The following is a 27275-nucleotide window of genomic DNA, read 5'->3' on the forward strand; positions in this document are numbered from 1 at the left end:
CACAGTTCACCTGGACACTCGTGCACTGGACGCCAGCTCCAACGCCAGCCAGCCAGCACCCGCTGGGCTAAATTGCCACCACCAGATAGCACTAGTAGTAGCCGAGTCTCCTGGCCTCCTGGCCGCCGTTTGGCTCATTGCCATCGTTCTCAACTGGGACTGGGCCCATGTCCGGTCCTCCTTCAGTCTTTTCACCTCTCTCCCCTTTCCAATCAATCGCAGTGTTTTGCGTGGCCTGCTTGCGTATCCATCATTCACTCATTTTTTCCAATTGGTTTTTTTTTTTTTCGCATTGCTCCTTTTGTGGCTTAAACCGCAGCTTGCCTTTCCCAGCAGTTGGTGTGTGCGCGGAGAGTAGCCAGAAGAAAAGAAGAAAGAAGAGGTCCCTGGCAGCATTCGCCTGTCAGTATCACCGAAAAGCACTAGTGCCCTAGGCCTAGGATCCCTTCCCACGATCAGCAGGCTTGAGCTGCAAAAGCATTGCCAATACCAATACTAGCAGCATTCTAGTTGGATGCTCATCTACTCGAGTGCCCAAGCAGAAGTTAAGTTAAGCCTTGGAAAACCTCGGGAGTACCCCCTGGTCGGCGGAAAGACGTCTCCTTTTCTGCTCAATATCAACGTTATCCACTCTCATCAAAGCACGCTCACTTCAGTCACTCCTTTTCTCGCTTGCTGTCCAACAAGACTTTGTATACCTGCATGCGCATCTTGTATCTTCCCCTCTGGCTGCAGCAAACTTTTCTGGATTCGACTCAAGAACCATCACATTGTTCGCTGCCGCTACGACCACCGTCCATTCTAACTGCGCAGACACCCTCCGACCTGCTCTCTCTGTCTCCCAATCTGCATGCAACGATAATTCGTCCAAAGCTCCGTCGAAGAGCTTCAATCGTTTCCCCGACCTCAGCAGTCCGCCCGTGGGTTTGGTTGATGCATCTCGTGCCCAGCTGGTCGATCCGGCATTGAAGGATTGCCTGGGCAGAGCCATCGCCATCACAGCATCACCCAATCTGTCGCGGAACCGCCCTGCTTGAACCACGGAAATGACTGTCGCCGCCGATTTAACCCATCGAAGCTCGGCCCAGAGCCAGGTGGCTTTGGAGGATCGTTTTGAAGTCCTCAAGGAAATCGGAGATGGAAGCTTCGGCAGTGTCGTTCTGGCCCGCGTCAGAACCGCTGGCGCCAATGTAGCCCGTCGCGGTTCAGTGGTGAGTGGAGCAATACGTCGTCGACGTTTCTGAAGCCGGCTCTAATCTTTGGCTCTTCTCTAGGTTGCAATCAAATCTATGAAAAAGACGTTTGATTCACTGACGCCGTGTCTGGAATTACGGGAGGTGGTATTTTTAAGGACCATTCCAAATCACCCGCACCTCGTCCCAGCACTGGACATTTTCCTGGACCCTTACAGCAAAAAGCTGCATATTTGCATGGAATACATGGAAGGCAACCTTTATCAGCTGATGAAAGCCAGGGACCACAAATGTCTTGACAATGCCAGTGTCAAGAGCGTGTTGTTCCAGATCATGCGTGGTCTGGAACATATTCACTCCCACAATTTTTTCCACCGAGATATCAAACCAGAGAACATCCTTGTTTCGACTTCATCTCACCAGGAAGCGTCCAACTCATTCCGGAGATATTCAGCCCTGGTAACCCCCCCGTCAACACCCCCCAACTATACCGTCAAGCTTGCCGACTTTGGCCTGGCCCGAGAAACTCACTCGAAGCTTCCGTATACGACATACGTCTCTACAAGATGGTACCGCGCACCTGAGGTTCTGCTACGCGCGGGAGAGTATTCGGCCCCTGTCGACATTTGGGCTGTTGGTGCCATGGCTGTTGAAGTTGCCACCTTGAAGCCGCTTTTCCCCGGTGGAAATGAGGTCGATCAAGTTTGGCGAGTTTGCGAGATTATGGGCAGTCCCGGGAATTGGTATAACAAGGCTGGAGTACGCGTTGGTGGAGGAGACTGGCGAGAGGGAACCCGTCTTGCGAGCAAACTTGGCTTCTCGTTCCCCAAGATGGCACCACATGCCATGGACACCATTCTGCGGGCTCCTCAATGGCCCGCCTCCCTCAGCGCCTTCGTCACCTGGTGCTTAATGTGGGATCCCAAGAACCGACCCACTTCCTCCCAAGCTCTTATGCACGAATACTTCAATGATGCCGTTGATCCTACGCGACCCAAGTCATCTGCTTCGAAGATACTGGGCCGCAAGCAATCTGATCTTGGCCGCACCGTCAAAGAATCTACCAGCACGACTCAGATCGCGTCCTTACCCTCTTGGTTCCGAAAATCCCTGATTGGCCGTAGCGATGTTACAGAGCCAGCCGTTGTTCAAGCCCCCAGCAAGGATGCTCCCATCCCTAGGCCTTCTCCTGTGTCGGCTGCACCGCCTGTTGAGGCTCCCGCCGCCAAGGCGCGAGCTCCTCCAGCGGCAAAGCGCAGTACCTGGACAAACGGCCTTTCTAACGTGGCTCCCATGCCAATTCTACCTACCATTAGGCCGATTTCACCACTTTCTGATGCCGTCACTGCTCGAGCCAACAACGGCCAAGCTGAAATCAAAACAAAAAAGCTTGGCAGACAGCTCTCTGTCGCTTCCAGCACCAATGGCTACACTGAGATGCACCGCCAGCAGGCTGAGCGTGCTCTTAATGGCGAGACGGGTCTCGCCTCGCCCCCTAGCGGTCATAAGGAAAGCTTCTTCTCACATCTTCGAAAGCGAGCCAGGCGCTTCTCAGGACGCCACCAGACGCCTGTATCTCCCTCATACGAAGACATGGAAGCGCAGATTGGCTGCGGCCCTTGGGCAAGTAACAGGTCTTCAATGGTGGTTGATCAACAGGGCGGGCCTATTCCCAAGGCCGAAGTGTACGATTCTTTGGACAAGGCTCTCCGGGATGTCCAGGGCAACCTGGATTCGCGATCCGCATTGCCTGCAAGCCATCAACCCACATCCAACGGCAAACTTAAGAGACACCACTCTCTCCCTCATCAACAGCCCAGGTCTGTGGATAACCTGATTGGGGCTGCCCGTGCTGGGCCAATTTCGAGTCGCACGCGACGGGCGCAGGCAGCTCATGGTGTACAGCAGTACGAGGTTCCCGATGAAGAAGATGAGCTCCTCGATGAGGCCCTGACGTCTGCTCGACGGGCCATGCGACACATGGATGGATCTGCGAAGCCTCTAAGGCAATCCGCTAGCAATCTTGGCTTAGCAACCCCCCATCCTTACCCAAGCCCTTCGCCATCTGCGAGTGGCAGTCAGGTCCTGTATGGGGACGGCCAGGAAGCTTTGACTCCTAAGCCCTTGGATCTCGGCAAGAAATCCTACAACCAGTACAAGTGGCCCACCCCACCTTATGAAGGAAGCGAATGGGGAGCGTCTGCATCAGCGAGTATCTGGGCTGCTGGCAACAGATTTTAGCCAGGGTATTGCTCAATGCCTACTGCACATGGTACCGAAGGCATCATCATGGCCAGAACGATATTGGGAACATTTACAACCCAAAGAAAGATCACGTTTCGAGGTTGATCAATTGCATTTTCGCGGCGTTTTGGGGCAGGGGACGTGACAGGTGGGACAGCTCGGCCCTCTTATTTTTTTTTTTTTTGAACTCTCATTTCATTTTTACATATCTGTCTTCTGTCATACACTGACGGATCGATCTTGATTTTGCATCTCGACTCGACTATACGATCTTTACTTCACATTTTGATTCCTCGGAGTTCCCTGGAGCTTCACTGTCTACACTACTATTTGATGCGCGCGCAGGATGGCCGCAGCTGACACGACAACTGTCGCCATTTTTGGATCTTTTGATTTTGCCTTCTTTCCGGAATCTTTCAGCGACTGAACAACAAATACCCATATAGACTGAAGACTACGCACGGGCTGGACCTCAATCACAGCCCTTTATAACAAGCGTGAACCAAAACGTATCGGATTAGCATTATCTTTCCCTTTGTCACAGCTCTTATCATTTTTATTTTTCATCATTAGCGTCTGGAACGGAGTATTGAAACCTGTGTGGTAGGATGAGCTGTGCCGGTTCGTCTGACTAATAACGAAGACACACGGTCAAGCCTAATAGTTGGCTTGAAGATGCTCAACACAAGATGGAGGACCAAGCTTGTCCCTCTTGGCTCTTGGGCTTGATTTATGTACATCAATTGTGCACGCGGAAGCAAACTTGTAGAGTACTCCCCACCAAAAAGCAGTATTGGCGATTGAGGTGAAGGATAATATATTTAATTGAAGGGCATAAATTTGGGATCTAAGCCATTCTCTTGGCTTTTAAATGGAAACTTGTGATGACTTGGAGTGCATAGGCTCGTTATGAAGAGTGTTGCTGTGCACCGCGCAGTATGGATACTGACACAGCTCTCTCAGCAGGCACCTGCATAAGTAGAGTATGTACTTTAAGTACTTAAGTACTTAGATATCTAATAGTTTTTAGGCCTGCTGCCTGATGGCCTGGTGGCCTGGACATTGACAACCAGACCGAATTGATCTTTTGCCTATACTCTTTCCTCTATGAATGAGAGACTTGGTTAGAAAGTTCATGTCATACATAATGAAACCATCACGTGCTATTGGCTGCGGTTTGGGTTCATGTTCCCCCCCACCCGAGCGCTTGGATCAATGTGAATTGGAGCCGTTGGAGGGAGGGTCAGTCATCGGCCACCAGTAAAAACGATGGAAAGAAAAGCGCCGCCTAACAGGCAGCAGAATACAGCCAGTTGAGCCCCTTGCGGGACTTGAGATATTTGGGCTCCCTTTCCTCTCTTTTCTCTCCTTCCTTCCTGAAACTCAATCGCTCTTTCTATGCCGTCGTCGGCTCTTCTGCCTTCTTGTTAAGCTCGAACTGTGCCTTGCTGCCTGTTTCGCAAGGCAGCTTCACCCCGTCCTTCCCTACTCGAGTACATACGTACTGGTAGTGGGGTACTGGCCGTTGTACTTTGACGTGGCGCAACGAAGCCATTGTGCTTTTTTTCCGAGGAGGAGGACGATTTAGTCTCGCTTCGATTTCATCATTTGATGCGAATGATATTTTGTCTTTTATTGCTGGCAAGACAGTTTTCGGGGCGAGGCTGCACACCCGTACCAGGTTACACAGGGTTGCAAAGCAGAACAAGAAGCAAGAGGCAGCAGCCCACTTGCCAAAGTGAGCACTGGGCCGAGTCTGTCGTCTTCACCCCACCAAGCTGGACACCAAACTCCAGACTTCAGACTCAGAAGTTGGAACCTTGGAACGACGCCTTCATCACTCGTGGTGACTTCGACGAAATACATCATCTGGAAGGCAAGGAAATTTTCGACTTGTTGTACGTGTATGTTTTTGAGAAGGTCCTTGGACGACAGGGTTGAAAGCACGCCGTTCCTCACCGTTGCGGCTTTGCGCGAGACGAAGTACTAGTTGCGGTTTGCGCCACCCCATCATGATGATACTTGAACAGGTGGTATGAGGATACAGTTAGGGACCGGTTGCCATTATCATCTACGTGCAGCACGCAAACGGACAAAAGTCAAAATCTGAAGACAGGCCAGAAAGAAAGAGACAATCTGCTTGGAGCAGCGGAGACTGCCGTACTCCTCATTTCCCCGATGCATTCAAATACCTCGACCAACCCCTCAAACGCCTCCGCCATGAACCTCAACCTACCACTGCGAAACACAACTACCAGTCGCAGGAACCAGGATAGCAGGAATTACTTCACAAGTTATACACCACCAAGCTCTACTGAGGCGATCAATGGGCCGGTGAGAGAGCAGCGCGAGCCGGTGCCTGTTAGCGATCGCTTGATTGTGGGGGTGGATTTTGGTACGACATTTTCTGGGTAAGTACTGCTTGTGAGTGTTCATCACCTTGGGGGAAGGAAATGAGAAATTTGACAGTTCAGGCGAGGTCGTTGTTTCGGTTGATGATATGATGGCGGAAACTGGTGCTATGTGGTGTGACGTGAACCCTGTGGCTTTGTTTTTGCTATTAGAGGCTGCGCGCCATCAGCTACCGTCAAAAAATTCATAATTCCGGGACTGACAAAAAACAGAGTTGCGGCTGTTTACACTTCTACCCCTGACGACATCGAAATCATCAAAACATGGCCTGGTGGCAACGGCATCACGTCCGACAAGGTGCCCACAGAGGTTGCCTACGACTTTCCTGCCAATGCTCCTCCCGAAGCAGACCCAACAATAAAATGGGGATTCCAATTTCGCCCAGAGGAATCTCGTCTACGCTGTATCAAACTGTTCCTTGACCGGTCCCAAAAGCTTCCTTTTTATGTCAGCCCCCTAGACACCGCAGCACAATTAAAACGCTTCAACAAGAATGTTGTTGATGCTGTGAGCGACTACTTGACCCAAATCTACAAGCACACCATGGACACACTTACTCGGCGATATGGCGAGTCATTCATGGTGTCAACAAAGGTTGAGTTTGTTCTTACCTGCCCAGCAGTCTGGAGTGATGCCGCCAAGAATACGACGCTGTTGGCTGCTGAGCGTGCTGGAATGGGTAGCCGCTCTGACATTCAGATGATTAGCGAACCGGAAGCGGCTGCTGTGTATACGCTGAAAGCCATACAGCCGAACCATCTGAATGTTGGGGACAACTTTATCGTTTGTGATGCAGGAGGTGGCACCGTTGAGTGAGTGCTTTCCAACAGTTGTGAATTTTGCTTCGAGCCGCTAACATCCTCAGCTTGATTGCATACAAAATCATGTCGCTGAAGCCCCTACGAGTGGAAGAGTCTGCTGTAGGTACAGGTGGATTGTGCGGTAGCGCATTTCTCAACTATAGGTTCGAAGAGCACGTCAGAAACCGACTTGGACAAGCGCGCTTCGATGAGATGAAGGCCAAAAAGGGAAGGAGTTGGCAGATGGGATTGAAGTACTTTGAAGAGTTTGTGAAGCGCAACTTCAACGAAGACGAGTACCAAGAAATTAACGTTCCGTAAGTTATCAAGAGCCTGTTCGGCGAGCGTTGGGGATGTATGTTGGTCCATCGTGCTGACAAAACGTAGCTTTCCTGGCTTAACAGACGATGAAGAAGCCGGTCTCGACGATGGCTTTATGGTTATGAGTGCTGAGCAAGTCAAGGATATCTTTGAGCCAGTGGTGAAGGAAGTATGTGACCTGGTACAAGGCCAAGTAGAAGGACTCCGAGCAAAGGGCGGTATTGTCTCCGGCATTGTCCTTGTTGGTGGCTTCGGCCAGAGTGACTACTTATATCGACGACTAAAAGCGCATTTCACAAGCGCAGCACCTCCCCCATACAGCGAACGGCCGACTCATGCGAATGCTAATGCGACGGAAGGAAATGGCTCGATAGAGGTCATGCAGCCTGTGTATGCTTGGACTGCCGTTGTTCGCGGCGCGGTTTTAAGAGGCCTGGAGGGAAACATGGTAATTTCGCGAAAGTCAAGAATGCACTACGGCACCTCTTACGCGACGGTATACGATGAGGAGAAGCACTCTGTCAGCGAACGATACTGGTCACCTCTGTGGGAACGTTGGATGGTTTCAGACCGGATGCAATGGCACATTGCCAAGGTGAGCTTCCTCTCCTGACACTAGACATGTAATAGTAGGAGAAGAAAAACACTAATCATAAAGCAGGGCGAAGCTCTGTCGCCCCTGTCCCCAATAGCATTTCACTACACGCGGAATTTCCGCCCGGGACAGTCCTTAATTGTTACGGACGACTTGATAGCCTGCGATGCCGATGAGCCACCAGCAGCGTATACGCGGGACCTGATTAACGTGTGTACTCTGACGACGGACTTGAATGCGGTTCCAAGAAGTCTGTTTACTCGTCTGACCACAACAAGGGGGGTTGAGTTTGACAATCTTGACTTCACTCTGGAAATGATTGTGGACAGTGCGGGCTTGGGGTTTGAACTGAAAGTTGACGGGGTGAGGTATGGGCGGGTAGAGGCAGAGTTTCATCAGGACTAGATTGAGAGGAATGTGCATGCGTGATGAAGCAGCGTTGAACATTATTTCCTGGTGGATAGGAACCTTGGATTAATAGCATGGACATGCGGGCCATTTCTGATATGTTTTGCCCTGCCATGAGCACCTAAACAAACGCAAAACGTAAATATGTATATGTACGTGTATGTATATTTTGTGTTGGGGCGACGAGGTGGAATTCCTAAGCTCGTTCTTTGGTGCCATGATTCAATATACTCTGCCCTCTGTCTGTTGGTGGACCCAAGATTGCACTGGACCGTCTCGTACAATTAGCAACGCATTTTCAACTCGGCTACTCCCGGCCATTGAAATATTCCATACACCCTCATTGGGAAAGCAAGCTTCTCTTCAATAGCTGGCTACTTCATGACTACATGATTGCGTCAGTCGAGGCATCAATCTGATTTGGGCCCCACATACACACAACAGCACTGAACGCTGGTGCAGATTCTATAAATGACAAAGTCCCACTGTGGATGCCCATGCCCTCGATATGCTCCGTACACGTATGTATGTACTTGAATGGATGGATGACCAACAGGCCGATCCAGCCAGTCCAAACAGTCCAACCAGTTCGACCCGCGGAAGCCCGTATCTCACCTCGACAGGTTTTTTATAAAACGGAGCATCTTCGCAGTCCTAGACGGGGGGTTGGTTACACTTGTTGAACGCATCGCGCCATCGCCGTGCGCAGCAGCGCCAATATCTCCAAAATTTCGGCACCCGCATCGTCACGCGGCTTCGCGCGCATCGCCTTGCACGATGCCCGTCCAGGACACCATATCGACCCTGGTCGAATGGGCCAGCTCACACGGGGCCACGCTGCATCCATCAATCGAGGTCTATCAAGACCCCCAGACCGGCCTCTCGTTCCGCGTCAAGCCATCCGCCAAGTCGCCCGTGCAACCATACGAACCCATCGTGCAACTGCCCACCTCCCTCACCCTCTCCTACTTCAACGCCGTGTCGGAGCAGGGCACCGCCAGCCCGGATGCCTTCCGCGGGGAGTTTCTCGCCAGGGCGGCGCCCCATGTCGTCGGGCGCCTATTTCTGATCAAGGAGTACCTCAAGCGCGACAAGTCGTTCTGGTGGCCCTACATCCGGGCCCTTCCGCAGCCCGGACAGGGAAACAAGTCGCAGTGGGCGCTGGCGCCCTTCTGGGACGCCGACGAGGCCGAGCTGCTCGAGGGGACAAACGTCGAAGTCGGCATCGACAAGATCAGGAACGACGTCAGGAGGGATCTGCAGGAGGCGCAGGAGCTGCTGCGCCTGCACGGGGACGCCAGCGGCGCCTTCGGCAGGGCCCTGACGACGGAGCTGTACCAGTGGGCGTACTGCATCTTCTCGAGCCGCAGCTTCAGGCCGAGCCTGGTGCTGTCGGACGAGCAGCGGCGCTCGCTGCCGCGGGGCGTGACCATGGACGACTTCTCCGTGCTGCTGCCGCTGTTTGACATCGGGAACCACGACATGACGACCGAGATCCGCTGGGACCTGGACGACGAGCGCCAGACGTGCGAGCTGCGGGTGGGCAGGACGCACATGCCGGGGCAGCAGGTCTTCAACAACTACAGCATGAAGACCAACGCCGAGCTGCTGCTGGGCTACGGCTTCATGCTCCCCGCCACCAAGGAGCTGCACAACGACTACACGCACGTTCGCAAGCGGACGGCCGCCGCGCCCCGGGCGTCGGAGGAGTATCTCATCTCGCTGCGGCCGCTGTCGCACCCGAGCTCCGTGCTGGCCCGCGCCAAGCAGTCGCTCACCTTGGACCCGGCCACCGCGGTGCTCGGGTCGTTCAGGCACGTCCAGCCCGAGATGGTGTGGGACATCTTTTGCACGCTCACCACGCCCGAGCAGCGGGCGGTGCTGATCCCCGTGCCCGAGGGGAAACCCAAGGACACGTACCAGAGAGACCGCTTCTTTTCCGGCAAGGTGGAGGGCGAGGCGAGGATGTATCTGCAACAGACGGTTGCTATTATCCAGCACAAAGTGCTACAGGAGCTGGAGAGGCTAAACGAGACGGATGTGGAGGCCGTGGGCGGCCAAGAGGCCGACTTGAACCGCAATCAGAGGCTGGCCCTTGATTACAGAGAGAGGTGTAGAAAGGTGCTGGAGGGCGTGTTGGAGTCCATGAGTGGAGATGATATACTTGACGATGAATTTTAAATGAAGCCTTTCTGGGATCGCGGGACATGGTGTAAGACTAGACAATTTGCATCAAATTAAACAAGGTCGAAGAAAAAAGGGAGGGGGTTTGAAACGGGACAATTGGACCCGCTTCTGGAGGATAGGATGGAGAATGAAATGAACATAATGTCGTATACTCTAGATATATACAATGGTTGTATATGTACTCTGGCCAAGTCTCCATACCATAGACCTTAGATACGACTCTGGACAGCACCCTGTCCCAAAAGCTGGCCATATAGAGCAAGCTCCAGCTCATCATATAACTTGGCCACGATAGGGTCGCCGTTGGGTCGAACATTGACAATAAGAACGCCTGCGATGCCCGTCTTCGGGTCAACCCACTGCAAAGAACGAAAAAGGAACGGTCAGCTTTCCGGGATATACACCCATACACGCAATGATTTTGATAAACGGGTCTAGAAAGGGGGAAAAGGGGGGGGGGATAACTCACCCATCGACTATTGAGAATCCCACTCCACGCGATACTCCCCGCCTTCCTCTTCCCCGGTACATCCTCAACATTCAGCATGCCTCCTAGCCCATGGTCAATATTCGTGCCGGGCTTGAACTCGGGCGCAAATGTATTGTGAACCATTGGGTGGAAAGCAATCGTCCTCAGAAACTCGGCCTGCGCCTCGTTTAGCTGCGGCTTGACCATCTCCCTCATCGTCTCCTCCGAGACCAGCCTCCCCGCCAGAAATGCCCGGAGAAACAAGGCGTAGTCGCTGGCCGTCGTGAACCACCCGCCGCCGCCGGACTCAATCTCGTGCTTCTCGGGGGTGGGCCAGAGCGCGGCAGCGAGCTTCCCGTCCTTTGTGCGCTGAACGTTTTGCGCGGTCCTGGGCGCCGTGTGTGGGATTCTTTCGGGCCAGAAGCCCGTGTCGTTGAGGCCTACGGGGTCGAGGATGTTCTCCTGCATGTACTGGCCGAGGGATTTGCCGGTGAGGGCCTCGAGGACCTGGCCGGCCCAGTCCAGTCCGACGCCGTATCCCCAGCTCTGGCCGGGGGCAAATCGCAGCGGCGTGGTGACTTCCAGCTTGGACCACTGGAGGCGTGAGACGTTGCGGTTGGGCTGGGTGCGCGACCACTGGAGGAGAACCGGGTCGGAGAACTCGTAGCTGAAGCCGGATGTGTGGGTGAGCAGCTGCCTCATGGTGATGGGCTTGGCGTTGGCCTCGATGACGGGGTTGTCATTCTCGTCAAATTCATGGAGAATGCTGGCGTCTCGGAGCTCCGGGATGAGATGGCGTAGATCGGCGTCGAGGTCGAGCTGGCCCCGTTCGACGAGCTGAAGGATGGAGATGGTGGTGGCGAGCTTGGTGAGGGAGGCTACCCATGTGAAGGACCTTTCTGTGAAGAGGGGCGATTTAGGGTCAAGATCGAGGCGGCCGGACGAGCCGGTGTAGATGGTCCCTGCAAGTGGTTGTTAGTGTTTCGATCTGTGGAATGGGCATGATAGTGAGGGGAGTTTTGTTGGTGTTGAGAGGGCGGTTGGAAACTTGCCTTCTTTGTCCGTCACTACAAATGCTGCACCGAGAAGCCTGTCCTTTGTGTCCTCTCCCTGGACAGTATACCGCCTCAGGATGTCATCAAGTCGGTTCATGCCGGCGATTATATTAGGGTCTAGGATGTCCGTCCAAAAATTGGGATGGGGCGTGATGGGAACAGAGGACAACTTGGATACGTTGCCGACGACGCATGTGCTCCAGCGCAACTGACATGAAGAAGGGCACTTCTAAGTTGTGCAATACCTACAAGCCTTTAGAAGCATTCGAGATGGGAGAACGAAGGGGGCGGAGACGGGAGCACTGCTCCATGGCCATGTCCAATCCGCCAAGATACTTCTCGCCCAGATGCTTGGTCAATTTGCCTCGGCAAGTGGTGGCCGTGAACAAGCTCCAGAGTGGGAAAGAGGAGGTGCGGGGCGGAACAGGCCGGTCGACAAGGAGCCAGGAGCCCAGGAGCCCAGGAGCCCAGAAGTTGCGCCGTGCATCCCGTTGCTTGATCCTCGATGGCTGTCCCTCCCGACCCTCCAATCCCATCCTTCCACGGATGGCGGGAGAGGAAATGGCGCCCCTTGGTTGCCGGCAAGCTGCCAATTGCACCGTCATGGCCCCCTGGTGCGTTGGGGTAACTTAGATATTGTAAGACACGGCCTGAGCCGCATTCTCGCATCTGGCGGCAAAGGGGGGGGGCTGCATGCATGTATCGATGTATCGGACCTGGCAGCCCGGGCGTCTGTTGGCTCGCCATTTCGCCCATGTCGTTTCCCACGTTGTACACACGACTGAATAACACGCAACTACTCTGCACTATAGTAGTACTAGTATGTACTCGAATAAAACCAGGCCTGTAGATACTCCGTGGCTTCTTGTGGGCTTCTATTGTTCTGCAGGGTCATCTTTGAGGTGAGGTTCAGTTTGGTTGGTTGAGGGGCATCAAGCAACTCCACAATAGCCGCTTCCTCTCACCTTGTCTCTCACCTCATTCCGCCTCACTCACCTTGCTCCGTCGAGTATTTGGTACTGTCCTCGTCAAACATAGCAGCGGCTTCGAGCGCCCCTGAGCATCAAGACTTGCCGCTACATGTACCCAAGTGATAACCCTGCAGTTCTTGTTCTCGCCAATTAATTCCTCGCCATGGCCGTTGCGGCTGCCCAGGTCGGGTCTCCTCAACAACAACCCTCACTGCTGCATCTCATCGCCCTCGTTGACAAGTGAGTGCTGGCGTCATTTCCGCGACAGATTTGCATGGATTCGTACAACGAAGGCCGCCGCCAAGCACCGTCTAATCATACTACAGCGTGCCAATTGACTTCGAAACCAACTGCACGCCTTACTACCGCCTGCAACTAGCTCCCGATCCCAGGACGCATGGCTACATTCATCCCAACACGGTAAACTCCATGCCGTGGCCGGCGTCATTCACAATCAACCATGACACTCGCCAGGTCACTCTGTCTCCTCCCTCACCAGAGACCTCGCTCTCCTTGTCTGCCCACGCCAATGCCGCCTTCCAGGCCGCCATAGACGCCGCCATAGACGGCAACATGTTCCCCATGCTCAACGGCATGCACAGCGAACACTTCCTCCTCATGGGCGCCAGGGAATTCGTCCAAATAGAGCGCTTTGCCGCGTCCTTGTTCGGAATAGCTACCCGCGGAGCCCACTTGACATGCTACGTCCGGGCCCCCGACGGTCTCAAGATATGGGTTGCCAAAAGGAGCCCCAAGCTATTCACATATCCCGGCATGCTGGATAGCACAGTGGCAGGCGGCGTCAAGGCTGACAACTCGCCGCTGGACTGCATCCTCGCCGAGGCCACGGAAGAAGCGTCCCTGCCAGCGGACCTCGTTGCGAGACTGGTCCGTAGCGTTGGCGTGCTCACCCTGGCGAATCGCAACCCACGCACGGAGCTGCACCACTCAGAGGTTCTCTACGTCTACGACATGGAACTAGAAGAGGATATCGTACCGACTCCTCAAGACGGCGAGGTAGAAGAGTTTGTGCTCATGGACTGCGCAGAGCTGCGACACAGGATGTTCAATGGCGAGTTTAAGCCCAACGTCTGTCCCATCATGATTGACTTCTTGGTGAGGCATGGGGAGATTACGCCCGAGGGAGAAAGGCACTATGTTGAAATATGCAATCGTCTGAGGAGAAGACTTCCCGTACCAACTGTGCCTGATCAATATTGAGTAGCCGAGCGAGTTACTTCTTCACATGTGGGACGAAGGGGGTTGGGTGGTCTCGCCATAGCATACCATGGGAGGCCAAGAGTATTTGACCAGATCAGGCACACGGCTATGGCTCTCTAGATACCTCAATATACTACATGCCATTAGTGTATGCTCCTCGATGGGCAAACACGCTCTGTTGCCGACTGTAGATGGTGAGGGTTAGGAACAAGGAGACAGAGTTTGGCCACATGCAGCGGCGCACAACTAAGCATAAGTGTCCAGATTTCCGAAAGTGTACGGAGTAAATAGGTACGTATTCAGGGCAGTTACACCGAATTGTGTGCTCAATGCGTAGCAAGGCGCCTCAAGGCGTCCCAAGGCGTCCAACTAGTCGCATGTTATCAACCCTTAGTCGACTGATGTGACGACCAATCATTGGGGACGGCACTCCTTCCAACATTGAATCTACCAGACGTGTAAGTCACAAGGACTGGCGTACGTACGGTACATTATGTAAGTACTTAAGTACTTACTTACTTGAGTAAAGTAGAGTCGTTTCCATGGCTTTGTCAAGCACTGGAGTACGTACACACAAGTTGACTCAACGAACCCAAAAGTAAGCCAGCATGACAGTCATCCTCCAGATGTCTGGTCCACTTGGACTTGGACACTTGCATCCAACAATGCTGGTACCGCTGCTGGCTGCTGGCCATCCCATCCCCACTCCTCTCAATGTCCTCACGCCCTCCCAGCTTCTACGTCCTCCAAGTCTTTCTTCCATCGCTCCATGTTCTCATCACCCATCTTTAAACTCCCTCTTCTCAGCTTTCCTTTCCTTTCCTTTCCTTTCCTTCTCTTTTCTTGCCTTTTTGAAACTTATTATTGCTCTCTAATCCACCCACCCAGGTTGAACAAAGCTCAACATTTACAGCACCACTACTTCACTGCGTCGTGTGTCGACTGGATATCCATTCTTCCGTGACGATGCCTTCATACACCATCAACAACAACATTGCCGCGCGAATACCGGTCTTTTCCTTGAAACCTGCAGCTGGCTGCCCACGCTGCTGCCACTGGGCTGCCTCCCAAGGCTGGGGTTCTTCACTGAATTTGTCGGCATCGGACAAGTCGCGGCCAAGCTTGAGTCTTTGCCTTACCTGACCCAATCTTGCACGACCCAACGCTTTGCAGCAAACTTGCATATTGGCCTTGATGCCACGCAAACTGCACATCATCACACTACACGACCATGTCAGCCGACCTCGGGCGTTGTTGACCGCCATGTGTGCGATTTCCTAGGTCATGGCAATCACTTGGGAGGGGAATATCGCACATGATGCGGTACCGGATCTATTTACTCGACACAAGCACTCACAACTATTATACACTATCGCCATCCTACAATATAGCAATGGAGCCTCGAGGCGCCAACTGCTAGCCTCTTCGTTTTATTTCAGGCAAATACCAATCACTCAGCAACCCCCGAGCTGATATCATCGTCGAAACGCCCAACGCCCTCCGTCAGAGCAAAAATAGGGGGGAATAAATAAGGCAAATAATTTCTGGCCCCTCATTCGCAGCCATTTGTCGTCTCCTCCAGCAAGGCCCTCTCAACGGAAGCCAGATCGAGTGAAAACCCCTGTCGGCTCCATTCTATGCAATGAGCCCAAACCCTGTTCCCCCAAAAAGAAGACCATATGACCAAAAATCAAAAGGAAAGACTGCAACGACTTCGTATGCCGCCCAAGGTCATTCCGTGCTGCCTCATGTTGGAGGCAACATCTCACGTCCTGATACTTTGCACGATAGCAAAGCAAGGAGTGCAGTTCAGAATCGATTCCAACGCCAACACCATCCAATAACCTCATTTATTCGTCATCAACAGCCCACAGTTCATAGGAGAGCCTATTCTTCCTCCGAGTCAGAATCGTCACTGGTTTCCGCCCCATGTGTCAGTTGCGGCCCCCTGGTTTCGTCACCAGGCTCCTGACCATCCTTATACAATCCGCGAAGTTCCTTCAGCTGCGCGATACGTGCCTCTTGTTCTTGTGCGCTCATGGGTTTATTCTTCTTGGATTTTCCTCCCGCTGATTTGTTAGCGTTGGCAGCCTGTTTGGCAGGAGGTCGACTGATCTCTGCTGATGCGACAGGCACTGAGTCTTTGGCAAAGTTGGGAAGAGCTTTTTTGCAAAGTTCCCAGAGTTTCAAAAGAGCGTCACTGCTCAATTGATCGATGTCAAGCTCAAGTTCGCCATCATTGTTCTCCTAATGGTGTCGTTAGCAATCACGCTCACACACGCCCACCAACCATGCGACCAATTCCCAACATGGCACACGTCCATAACTTACATTTTGGCCAGTATCACGCTTGATAATGTCGATTGCCCGGTCAAGATGAGGACCATCCAAATCATTAATAGCATTTGCAATTTGGTCCTTATCCGCCGCGGTGAGACTCTTCTTGGGGGCAGCCTTTTTCGAGCCTCCAGCCTTCTTGGACTGAGCGGCTCCGCCAGTGGACTTTCTGCCACCAGAGCCTGCCGTCTTTGACTTGGCGGGCTTGCCCGCTTTCTTCGGCTTGTCATTCTTGGTTTTGGAACGCGCCGACTGGATTTCCCGAGCCTTCTCAATCAATGTCTTCTGGATCATTTCGACAATATTCTTTTGAATATCAATCATGCTTTGGTTTGCCGTAAGGAACATGCTATTGAGCTTCTTCGTTTCTTCGTCAAGCTTGGCTTGAAGTTCTTCGACAGCCCTGGTATCAACAGGAGCATCAACAGCGTCCTCGCCATCCTCTTCTTCGTCCTCTTCGTCGTCGTCACTAGCGTTGGACGCAGAGGCAGGAGCATTGGCCTTGGCATACTTTGCCAGCCAAGCATCCTTCCCCTTCATCTGTGCAAGGTAGAGTTCTTCCAGTTGTTTGGCAATAGCAGACACTGGGTTACCTTGCTCAACAGGGCCGTTGAATTTGTAGCAGTTGTCAAAAATAAGCCTGACAGTCTTATCAAACTCTTTCAAATTCGAGATTTCACCCTCAGAGAGCATACGCGACACACGGTTGAGATCCATGGGCTTTTTGATGACGGAATAGTAATCAGGAATGTTAAATCCTTCCGCATCTACGGGATCCATGAACCAAGCATTCAACTGGTGATTCTTTCCGGACATTATCTCGGCAAGAACTTCCTCAGCGAATTGAAGCTCGGGCTTCAGCTTCTTGCGGGACGGCTTGGTTGTGTAGTCAATATCCTTGGGCTTTGGAGCACGCACCGTCCGCTTTGGCCTATCACCTTCTGTCGCGGTCGAGCTGCGACGATCTGCAGAATGATCTTGCGTAGCAGCCGCTGCTGCAGGTTTATTTGCGGGTGTCTCTGCGACCGGGCTAGCTGTAGGTCCTGTGGATTGTCGGCGAGCTGCGTCGGCATTGGCGACGGTACGGGATTCGCGAATGGGTTTAGCCTTGGGTACCGCTTTTGGCTTTGCTGGTTCTTCGGAAGGTATGGGCAGCACCTCTTCCCAAACAGCCCTCACAGCCGTGACAGCCGACGCAGTGATATCGTGATGCGGACCATTGAAAAGCAATGTATTGTCAAAAATCAATCGTAAGTCAGATTGAAATTTACCATAGGTGGTGTACGGGCCGTTCAAATCTCGCAGTCCCCTTTCCAGTTCCGCGAGGTCCATGGGCCGATCGACCTTGGCAACATAGCTATCCCACAGACCCGGCCACAGTTTCTGTACAGAATCTCTGAAGTGGCCGCCAGCCTTAGTCTTCTTGACACGCCCAATAACCTTTCGCATTTCACGGCGCTGAAATTGAGAGATCTCTCGCTTGTTGGTTTCCTCGTCTAGCCAGTTCGACAGCTTATTCAGGGCAGCGGGGGCAATGCCGGGGGACTCAGTACCAGATACAACCACCTCGGCCTGAGCATCTGAAGGGACATCAGTCGTAGAGGGCGCGGGAGCGGCCTCGTCTTCCATTGGCTCAGTCCTGGCTCTCTTGGGAGCGGGCTCCTCGCTGGCATCCTCCTCCCTCTCACGAGCAACTTTGACACCAGGGGCATCATGCATAGGCAAGTCGCTGGTGGGTTCGGTAGGCGAAATGACTTTCTCAGTAGTATCAATAGCCAGCTGCGACATGCTGCTTGGGCCAAGGTCTACTTGAGAAGTCGGCAAAGCGGTGGGATCCTGCGAAGTGACGGTGGCCTCACCAGAAGCTGATGGCTCGACAGTTTTGTTGTCCTTCTCACTAGGTACGTCGGTCATCTCTGTGTCTTGCGCAGTGTCTGATGCCGTCTTCTTGGCGGGTTCCTCTGTGGGAGGCTTGACATCAGATTCCTCGACTGTCGGGGCAGCAACATCACTTTGTTCGGGCTTTGTGGTATCAGATAGCTCGGTCGACTTCTTCTCCTCTTCGTCAATCGCCGGCGGTGATTTCTCTGGCTCCTTTGATTGGGTAGCCAGGCCTTCCTGGCTCTCCAGCGTTCCGGGAGCCTCGGACATGGGCTTCGGCTCTGAATCACTTCTTGGAGTCGGCTCGTCTGTCAATTGCGAAGTCTTGGCAGGCTCGGTTGTTTGGGCCTCTTGAGTTGGAGGGCTGTTGCCGTTAGGTAGTGATTTATCCGTCTGTTCACGTGGTGACTCGGCTTTGGGCTTTGATTGGGGTTCTGATTGTGGCGCACTGTTGTCGGCATGACTTTATTGGAAAACTCGTCAGCCACTGAGGGTAATCGACCAAGCGGGATGCAAAAATATCGAAGGATCGAGGTGGACCAAGGGGTGACTTACCCATTCAGCTCCGACTTTTGTTCATTTTTCTGCTTCTCCGGCGCATCGTCGTGAGGTTTCGGGTCCAGCACAGGAGTGTCCGGGCCAGACGATTCCATGGTCGTCATCCGCAAGGACTGCGCACGATAGACTGCTCAGTCCGGAATGTATGGTGGCGGCAATGGGATGTAGAGCAATAGCACGAGTTCTGCGCCAGAAGGGGCGCGACAGACCCAAAGTATTGGGGTCGCGACGCGCCTTTAAATAGCTGCGCAGGGCTTTTGCGATAGCTCCAAGTGGCGAGGAGCTTTGGTGGCAATGAGGGCTGGCCGAGGGCGAGGAGTGTGTAGCGAGTATCGCAGCTGGCACCAGAGTTGCGATGCAACGGCGAAGTTGGCTGAAATAAACAAACAGGTGACGGCAGCAATAAATACAGAGGCGCAGGTTAGAGTGGCGCTCGCACAGTTGACAGCGTTGACAGCCGTTGACGGTTGGCAGCACGCGAGGCGCAAACAACAATGGTGTTTGTGAGTGTCGCGACGATGCGCGGGCGTCGGGCGCGATCAGGAGGCAGAACCTAGCGGCGAAAGCTGCGACAAGCCAAAGGGGGAATAAAACAGATCAAAAAGGGCAAATGGAATACGACCCCAGAATATTTCTATTTTACGAGGAAGCGAAACGGAAGGCAGGTGGCGGTGGTTGGTCGCGACTGAGAGCCGTGAGCTGTGAGCTGCGAGCTGCGAGCTGCGCCGTATGCGGTGGGTGGTATGCGGTTGGTGTGTTGCTCGAGTCTGGTGCGTGCAGCTGCTACACACCACGGCTGGAGCTGGGAGAGCAGAGGTGGGAAAGGGTACAGGAGCGGTACGCAAGCGGTACCGGCTGCGCTCTGTGAAAAGGGGAGCAGTTGCGGGGAAAAAGGTTGTTTGGGAAGTACCTGGGAGGATCCTTTGCAGGTGCAGCGGGTCGCGGTGGCCGGAGGGGGCGAAACGGGGGCGTCTGCGAGGAAAAGCGCGTGCACGTCAGTTAAATTTTGCCGGTCGGAGGCGCGAAGGTATTTATGAGAGAGAAAGGCAAAGTCCGCCGGGACGTTGACTTGTGCCTATCGGGGCGCCGGGAAAAGGCTGGGGAGAAAAAATTCGCCTCGGGGGGTGAGCTCCAGCCACTTGCGCCACAGCCTGGCCACCTGGTGGGCTGCCCGAGGCCCGATTGGGAAAAGGCGCTAGTCCTCTTCCTGCGTGGATGAGGGAGAGTGTAATAATACTTGGTCATGGACACGTCGTGTATGACCAAGGCACGATGACTAGACATTGACACGAACAGGGCAAAAGTAATGGGTGCGGGGTTTCAAGGGTGTCTATCTACTCAGGATGCGAGCTGTGGTTGTCAGAAGAGCTCATTTATTGGACCGTGAGCGTTTGGCAGACCGAGGAGAGGACATTAAATGTCCAAGGAGGGTCTGCGCAGACATTTAAATAGTAGTCGACCTCCCCCTCTGAATTTGACACCGGGAAGGGTCTTGTTTGGCTTTCTGCTTGCTCGAGGCTGGCTTCGGCCGACGCCGGGGCGCGCACATTGAGAAGAAGCCAGCGAGTGCCGGCGAAAGGTGTCTCGCTGATGATTGAGTGGTCAAGTGCGTTGGCTTGCAAATGTCCGGACTCGAAAACCCGACTATGACGACCACGCTTGCGCGCCTTGCGTCTTAGAATGCTGCTAGCAAGATAAGGAAGGAGGCCCCGAGTCTCCTAGGCATAACCTTATGTCAACCGGCATGGCTGTACACATGACTGGACTACAGCTAACGTGAGCAAATTCGCACCTGTCACAGCCTATTAGCAACTATGGGTTGGATCAAACAGTGAAATAATCCAGCTGTGGAATCGAGGCCACTACTTATAATTGATTGGCCGCGGAACTCGGGTGGCTGTCCAGCTTTTTACGCGGCTGGTTGGATTGAAGCTGTTGAACTTTAACCCTTGAATGACTTGAGCCGTGGCTTGCTGCCGATATCCAGCTCAACAACAATAGTCGGCCTTGCTCCCGAATGTAAAATATATTAGAAGTCTATAAGGTCTCTGTCGCAAATCAGGTTGCCCATGATTTCACCGAAATAATAGGGTCCACATTCTGCGTTTCCAACCTGACGACTTAAACGGATGCTATCGGAACTATAAATGCAGTTAAAGGGGACATTGCTTTCCCAAAAATAATCCTTCAAACGGGGCAAACTCCAATCATCTGTGGCGCACCATCTCGCACGGCCGTCTGCCTTGAAAACGGGCCTGACATGTAGGGTAGGCCTGTCGCGTGCAAAAAAATTTTGTGGCCGGATCCTATTTGCCCCGGTGGCAGCCAATGACACCACGCGCCAGATGACGCCCTGTGCATGACCTCATTTTCGACGACTGGGTCTAATTCCATACATGCAGCCAATCATCGTGCTGCCTTCCTCCGAATTGGCACTTGGACTAGGACAGAGTGTCCCAGTGAGAGACCGACCAAGGATGAGGTGTTTGCAAACAGGGGGGGCCAAGAAATACTAGCCCCAGCCTGCCCTCCCCTTTGGGCCCCTACGATGGAAGTGAGGAAATGAATGAGTCATCCAAAAACCTTACGAGGCATCAACTCTGCAGCTCTATCTAATCACCACGTGACTCATCTATCTTATCGATTCGGTTCGCTTATGTCATCTCTTATCGCGGAGGACTGTGCCGTCGATGTGGAGACACAACCACCAGCAAGACGCCGAGCCAAAAAAAAAAAGTTCGCCCGTCGAGAGTTGCAGCCCGTGAAATTTTGCAACCAAGCCTGCGTGTTTCTCCTGTTGCTGGTGCTTGATATTGATCGTTTGCCGGCCTCACTCCCACACAGGCAAATTAATCATTGTATTACCTCCCACTCCTACATTCTCCCATTTTTCTTAATACATTCTGCTATTGGTACCTGGTGCATCCGCATGGTTTTGCATTTCATCTTGATGTATTCTTTCCCCCCCGTCGACTCTCTCTCCATCTAAACACCAGACACACCACATCACCACGCACCTAATAGAAATTACGGCTTTCTACACACATTTTTCAATGCCCATGTCGATGAAGCGAAAAGTGCCGGCCAAGCTGGCCGCGCCGGTTGTCAAGCCCAGCGCGAAAATCCCTACAAAGACCACCATTGACGAATCCCGAACAGTCGTGGCCACAGCCGATGCCTTGCAAAGTTCGCAGATAGAGGCTATTGAAATCTCCTCCGATACTGACAGCGAAGAGGATACTTCTGATCTGGAAGACAACGCGGAGGAAGACCAGACCAATGGCGAAGAGACTGTCCCGAAAGCAGCAGCCGCCGCTGTGGCCAAGGTTAACGGCACGAACCCAAAAGCAAACGACCACGAGCTGGAAGGCTCTGACGGGGAGGAGGAGACATCGCCGTCGTTCGGAGAGCTGTTACGAGGCAACGAGACTATCGACGTCCCAGCTTTACTCCAGCAATCCGTGTCAGCCAGCACGACAGCGCAGCCCGCACGGACAGCCATTGTGCCGCCTTCTCACCAGTCGCTCACGACTGTCTTGACACAAGCGCTCAAAACAGACGACACCGATCTCCTCGAATCCTGCCTGCATACAACCGACATCACCACTGTTCGAAACACGATCGAGAGGATAGACAGCTCCCTGGCCGGCATCCTGCTCAACAAGCTCGCCGCCCGGCTCTATCGCCGCCCCGGCCGTGCGGGCAACCTCATGACCTGGGTCCAGTGGACACTCATCTCACACGGCGGCGCGCTCGCATCACAGCCCGACGTCGTCCACAGCTTGAACGGCCTACAAAAGGTATTGGCGGAACGCGCCAAGGGGCTCAACAGTCTCTTGGCCCTCAAAGGCAAACTCGACATGCTCGACTTGCAAATGGATCTCCGACGCAAGATGCAACGAAACGCAGGTCTACTACACCAGGGCGAGGACGCCGATGAGGAAGAGGAAGACGCAATCTGGGTTGAGGGTGAAACGAGCCCCGTCGGCAGAAAAGACCTCGCCAACGGCGCCAGGTCAAGAAGAAGGCGTGGCGACGACGACGACGACGACGACCAAGATAACGAAGACTTGCCCATGACCAACGGAGTCGGAGACTCAGCAGACGAAGAGGAGGACTCGGACGTTGCAGAGGACGACGACAGCGAAGTCGCCGAAGAGTCATTGGACGAGGATGAAGTTGACCACGAAGATGTAGACGATTCAATGGGTGAAGAGGAAGAAAGTGACGTCGAAGCCGCTCCGCCGTCGAAAATGCAAAAAGTAGTCAAGTCATTTTCAAAGAGGAAATAGAACCCGAGGTACGAAAAACAAAAATGCAAAAAAAAAAAAAAAGGAACAACAAAAAACTCGACGACATATTTTCACAGGATAGAAAGGGCGGGGGAGGCGGGTAGGAGTAAAAGAGTCCAAGAACAGAAGGGGGAATGTAAATCACAGCCTGGCTATCATTTGTTTTTGGCTCTTTAGGTAGTTTGACGAGGTGGCCTTTGGAACAACGGGGGAAGCTATTTTGGCTTTTTACGGCGTTGGTTTGTAGATACGGGGCTGCAATGATGACCGGATACATATAGTTGCTTGTTTCTCAAGACGTGACGCGCACCACCGGAGCACATGATTGCGAGCGAGGGCTGTGTAACGCTGATGAATACCGGCTGGCGCAACTATGGAACAAGATGTAAACTACTTCGTACAGGAGGACCAATGGCTCTCATCTAGCTGTCCAACATGACACCGTTTCCAAAAAGGCCGATATTGACACCTCCTCGGGAGGACACCCGTACAAATGTAGACATGTTCAATCCGATTTTTCGCTCTGTTATAAAAAAAAAAAAAAAAGTATCCAACACGGGTCTTTTGTAAACCTAACGGCTGAATCAAGATCCCAGGATAAGACCCCTACCTTGTCTAAGCTTTTGTAGAATAAATGTAATCCAAGCCGTGCCTTGTGCCACTTGGTGACAAGACGTAAGATTTTCATCGGCATAGGTAAGAATATATGGCATGTATGTTCTCGCAGTGTATGAAAAAATGTCGCTTAGTGTATGTGCATGTGTATGTGTCAAGAGAATAAATAGCGTGCACCGATGTAGTGCGAAGGGGGAAGCCACGTAAAAGACGCTTATATGGCCCAGCTGCCGCGTCGTTCTCGTACACCCCAAGCCAGAGGGTCGAGGTTATCAAGATCCGGATGCTGTCGGGCCCATTCCGTGACGTATGTCCTGAGGGCTTTCCATCTCGGGCACCGGTCGGTCTCGGATGTCGCCTGCAGGCTCATCTCGAGCATGTGACCCTTGGCCATTTGCCTCTCGTCGTCCCTGCAGAGTTCCTCTACGGAAACTCTACTAATTTTGGACAGCTCTCCGTCAAAGTAGCGTGCTGTGGCCGGATAGCCCAAAGACAGGTAATTGTATACTTGGGTGACGAATTCGTCGTCGAACTCGGAGGCAATCTTTTCGTCCAGCTCTACCTGCGCCTTTTCGCGGCGTAACCGGTCGTCCAGGCCGTGCAACATGTGCAGGCCCTTGGACTGGCTGGTTCGAGAACGATGCTCTGCACGGGTAGGGCTTATATTATTCAAGCTTTCGGACGAGTTGGACGACGAGAACATGGACTCTGGCTCGTCGCTCATTGACGGCGAGTCGAATCCCGCGCCGTCCCGGGGGCTAGCCGGTGGGTAGGGAGTAACGAGCATGTTCGCCCCGTGGAATTCCGCCGGGACAACATACTCGGTATTCGACTCTGACCGGCAGCAGAATCCTCTCCAGAGACCGCCTTGGCCTGTGACATCTCGATTTTGCTCTTTGTAAACGTCGTGGTTTGCGAACGGGTGGTCCGTCTCCAACTTGGTCTGTTTCGGGGACGGACATCGCCGAAAAGTCAGGTCCTTGCCGAGCATCGGAGGCGACGCGGCTTGGCGCATAAGATGCAGCTTGGGATCCTCCGGTTTTAAGCCAAACGCCCCAAATGGCCGGCCAAATGCGACATCCGGGCCGCGGTCTACCGGGCGAAGAAAGGGGCTGTATCCGACGTCTCTCTGGTCTGGGGACGGCCGGCCGTACGCCGCATCCCCGGGTTGAAACCTGTTACCAATCGTAAAAGCAGCATCAGGCCGTGAAAGAGGTGTCAAGGAATCCCTGAGGTCTTGTAGTTCAGCCATGGAATCTCGTCTGTCCTCGGGAGGGATCCTATTGGTCGTCGTCCACAATGGATCGGGAGGCACAGGCAGATCCATCTTGTCCAGATCCGAATCTGTCCGCATTATGGTATCCTCATCCACACCACCAAACGCCATCTCGTCGTCACCCCGCTCATATGCCAATTGCTCTGCATGGCTTTGCATGTGCTTATGCCACCAGTTCAGCCCCAGATTTGACGACTTCCTCCGAACCCTGGGCTGCATGCCATTGTCCTTGTTTTGAGGTGTGTTTTCTGCGGAGTTGTCGCTCTCCGAACTCTCTCTAAAGTAGAAGTGAGCAACACCGCCCTCGCGAGCTCTGCTGTTGGGGAACGCGGCAAGTGCAGCTTCTTCCATCTGCCTTGCCGCCTCCCTGGCAGCAATTTCTAACAGATACTCTTTGACACCCTCATCCTCGGATTCTCTCCTGGTCGGCGGAATCCATGGAATCGACTCATCATCTAGTGCCTCTCCATGCTTCCTCCTGGGCTTTGGCTTCGCCACGTAAATGTGGTTGGTGTAGGGGGTAATGTCGGTTTTATCAGTCGGCCTGGTAGCCGGGCCCGGGTCGCCGACTCTCCTGGTTCTCCTTGATGTCTCAATCAGCTGGGGTTTAAATCGACGTCGCTGTCGCGGTTGTGGCATCGGCGGCGAGGCGGATCGGGGCGATGGCTCAGGCGTCAACTCCGGGTTCGGGCCCCCTGGTTGCCCGCCGGGTTGGGTGCCCTTGCGGTTCGATTGAAAAGTCGTCTCTATCGGCACCGGGGCGAAGCTGCGCTTGGCCAGGTTCAGGCTTGCCATGCTGGGCAACTATTCGGAGGCTGCGTGCGAGAAGGCTTTCGTGGTTGTGGCTCTCAATGACAGGAATGGGAGGGGGGCAGGCACGCAACCCAGGCACGCATCCGCGTACAGCAAGCCGGCGACCCTGGACTTGTCGCCGTCGTCGTCACGGCATGCAAACAAAATGGAGCGATGGGAAGATTCGGTCGGAATTACGAGTCCTGAGAGAATCGAAATTGGCATTGGCGGGATTGCGTTGCCAAAAGGATGCTCGACAATGTAAATGAGGGGTCAGGGGTCGCTGTGCCCGATACAACCAGTGGCAATCCGTCTGGGTGCGCAATCAGCGACATGGCCACTTCACGATGGTAATAATAAAAGGGACCTGTGAGTCTTCCGCTTGTTCGTGTGGGGCGAAGAAACTTGTGGCCGTTGGTGGGGTCTCGAACCATGGTACTGGTGAGGTTGAAAGAAGGCCCACGATGCTCACAAATCCGTACTGTACGGACCCCGTGTCCCCTGCGCCAGATACTTGCGTGCCCCGCCAGGTCGTGTGTGTTCCGCGGGGACTGAGCGTTCCCACGTCGACACGTTCAGGCACCACCATGTGCATTTCACACAGTACAGGTACAACTGCCCAGGCTGGTGGGTCATGGCCTCGCCGTTCGTTCATGCCTTCAATGTTCCTTCCACTCAGCTACGAGCAAGGTACGTACCTAAGGAGTGACTTATCCTAGTGACTTACTCCGTGCTCCGTTTTGCCCGCCAAATTCACAAGCTCGAAGGCATGTCCTACATGCACATCCGGACAGGGCGGTGCGCTTCAAAGGAGCACAAGATCATCTTTTCCCAAGTTCCATGTTTCAGTGGCAACGCCTAAAAGTCCCGAATGTAACGATTGTTGACATCATTTCTGTAGCCTCCCCGCGCCCCGTCACCACCGCGTGAATGGCTTTCTGTCTCGACAATGCACTCAAAGTCTGGGGCCAGGAATGGAAGAAGAATATTGTACGGCCAAGGTCATCCATCTTCGCGTCGATCCTGCAACACCAGTCGGTCGACCCTTTGGTTCACCGCTCGTGTCTAACCAAGCATTCTGCAGCCGCAACAAGCGAGACCACCTTGTTCCGTTCTCGTCAAGAGAGCTAAAGGGGATTGGATTCAGCTAGTAATCCAGCAAGGAGCATGGCCTTGCATGCCTCTCGAGCTTCGGATCAGCTTGACTGCTCAATGCGCTTAATTTCTCCCCGTTCCAATCGAAGCCAAGGCCCCATCCAAAAATATGCAGCCAGGAACCATCCGCGGGAGCTAGTAACCTCTTCCACAGCTCTTTTTGCATTGCCGAGCGACCACAAGCCATCTTCACCGACAATTGCACCGGGTATTCGTGCTCGAATAAGGTTGACAATGCAACCATGGCGTGTTGCTGACGCGATTCGCCAAATGCGATAAGGAGCATTGTATAATGTTGCGATATGATGCGCTATCTATTGCCAGGCTCTCTCGTCCACTCCGTTCTGGAATAGTCAATGGTTTGTTGCAATAGCTGCGGATGTACTCCGTACTTGGCATTAGTAGTAGAAATTACCCTACACCGGACAGAACTTGTTTTCCCCTCTGAGTCTAGCAAATAACCTCACCATTGACCCAAGGGTTAGAAAGTCTA

The 27275-nt window shown here is 53.4% G+C and overlaps 8 protein-coding genes across 8 annotated transcripts; 5 read left to right on the forward strand and 3 right to left on the reverse strand.

Annotated features, from left to right (window-relative positions):
* Positions 1 to 1046: 1046 nt before the first annotated feature.
* On the forward strand, positions 1047 to 3434 carry pit1 (Sporulation protein kinase pit1; the record flags this gene model as incomplete). Its single annotated transcript, XM_014694118.1, has 2 exons — positions 1047 to 1211; positions 1275 to 3434. The coding sequence occupies 2 exons, from the start codon at positions 1047 to 1049 to the stop codon at positions 3432 to 3434; spliced, it is 2325 nt and encodes a 774-aa protein (XP_014549604.1).
* Positions 3435 to 5657: 2223 nt separating this feature from the next.
* Positions 5658 to 7970, forward strand: Hspa12a (Heat shock protein 12A; the record flags this gene model as incomplete). Its single annotated transcript, XM_014694117.1, has 5 exons — positions 5658 to 5848; positions 6062 to 6661; positions 6715 to 6966; positions 7037 to 7565; positions 7632 to 7970. The coding sequence occupies 5 exons, from the start codon at positions 5658 to 5660 to the stop codon at positions 7968 to 7970; spliced, it is 1911 nt and encodes a 636-aa protein (XP_014549603.1).
* Positions 7971 to 8750: 780 nt separating this feature from the next.
* On the forward strand, positions 8751 to 10154 carry set10 (Ribosomal lysine N-methyltransferase set10; the record flags this gene model as incomplete). Its single annotated transcript, XM_014694116.1, has 1 exon — positions 8751 to 10154. The coding sequence occupies one exon, from the start codon at positions 8751 to 8753 to the stop codon at positions 10152 to 10154; it is 1404 nt and encodes a 467-aa protein (XP_014549602.1).
* A 215-nt stretch (positions 10155 to 10369) lies between these two features.
* Positions 10370 to 11781, reverse strand: mlcH_0 (ML-236A carboxylate methylbutanoyltransferase mlcH; the record flags this gene model as incomplete). The annotated part of the gene is made up of 3 exons (XM_066129661.1): positions 10370 to 10519; positions 10630 to 11591; positions 11682 to 11781. The coding sequence occupies 3 exons, from the start codon at positions 11779 to 11781 to the stop codon at positions 10370 to 10372; spliced, it is 1212 nt and encodes a 403-aa protein (XP_065985677.1).
* A 1037-nt stretch (positions 11782 to 12818) lies between these two features.
* Positions 12819 to 13876, forward strand: G6M90_00g009100 (uncharacterized protein; the record flags this gene model as incomplete). The annotated part of the gene is made up of 2 exons (XM_014694114.1): positions 12819 to 12895; positions 12982 to 13876. The coding sequence occupies 2 exons, from the start codon at positions 12819 to 12821 to the stop codon at positions 13874 to 13876; spliced, it is 972 nt and encodes a 323-aa protein (XP_014549600.1).
* A 1887-nt stretch (positions 13877 to 15763) lies between these two features.
* Positions 15764 to 18747, reverse strand: BDF1 (Bromodomain-containing factor 1; the record flags this gene model as incomplete). Its single annotated transcript, XM_014694113.1, has 3 exons — positions 15764 to 16123; positions 16208 to 18557; positions 18650 to 18747. The coding sequence occupies 3 exons, from the start codon at positions 18745 to 18747 to the stop codon at positions 15764 to 15766; spliced, it is 2808 nt and encodes a 935-aa protein (XP_014549599.1).
* A 2964-nt stretch (positions 18748 to 21711) lies between these two features.
* Positions 21712 to 22944, forward strand: utp5 (U3 small nucleolar RNA-associated protein 5; the record flags this gene model as incomplete). Its single annotated transcript, XM_014694112.2, has 1 exon — positions 21712 to 22944. One exon carries the CDS (start codon positions 21712 to 21714, stop codon positions 22942 to 22944), a length of 1233 nt encoding a protein of 410 aa, XP_014549598.2.
* An 829-nt stretch (positions 22945 to 23773) lies between these two features.
* Positions 23774 to 25630, reverse strand: G6M90_00g009130 (uncharacterized protein; the record flags this gene model as incomplete). Its single annotated transcript, XM_014694111.1, has 1 exon — positions 23774 to 25630. The coding sequence occupies one exon, from the start codon at positions 25628 to 25630 to the stop codon at positions 23774 to 23776; it is 1857 nt and encodes a 618-aa protein (XP_014549597.1).
* Positions 25631 to 27275: the final 1645 nt, after the last annotated feature.

Source organism: Metarhizium brunneum, chromosome 1 (genome assembly GCF_013426205.1).
Source record: "Metarhizium brunneum chromosome 1, complete sequence".
Lineage (NCBI taxonomy): Eukaryota > Fungi > Ascomycota > Sordariomycetes > Hypocreales > Clavicipitaceae > Metarhizium > Metarhizium brunneum.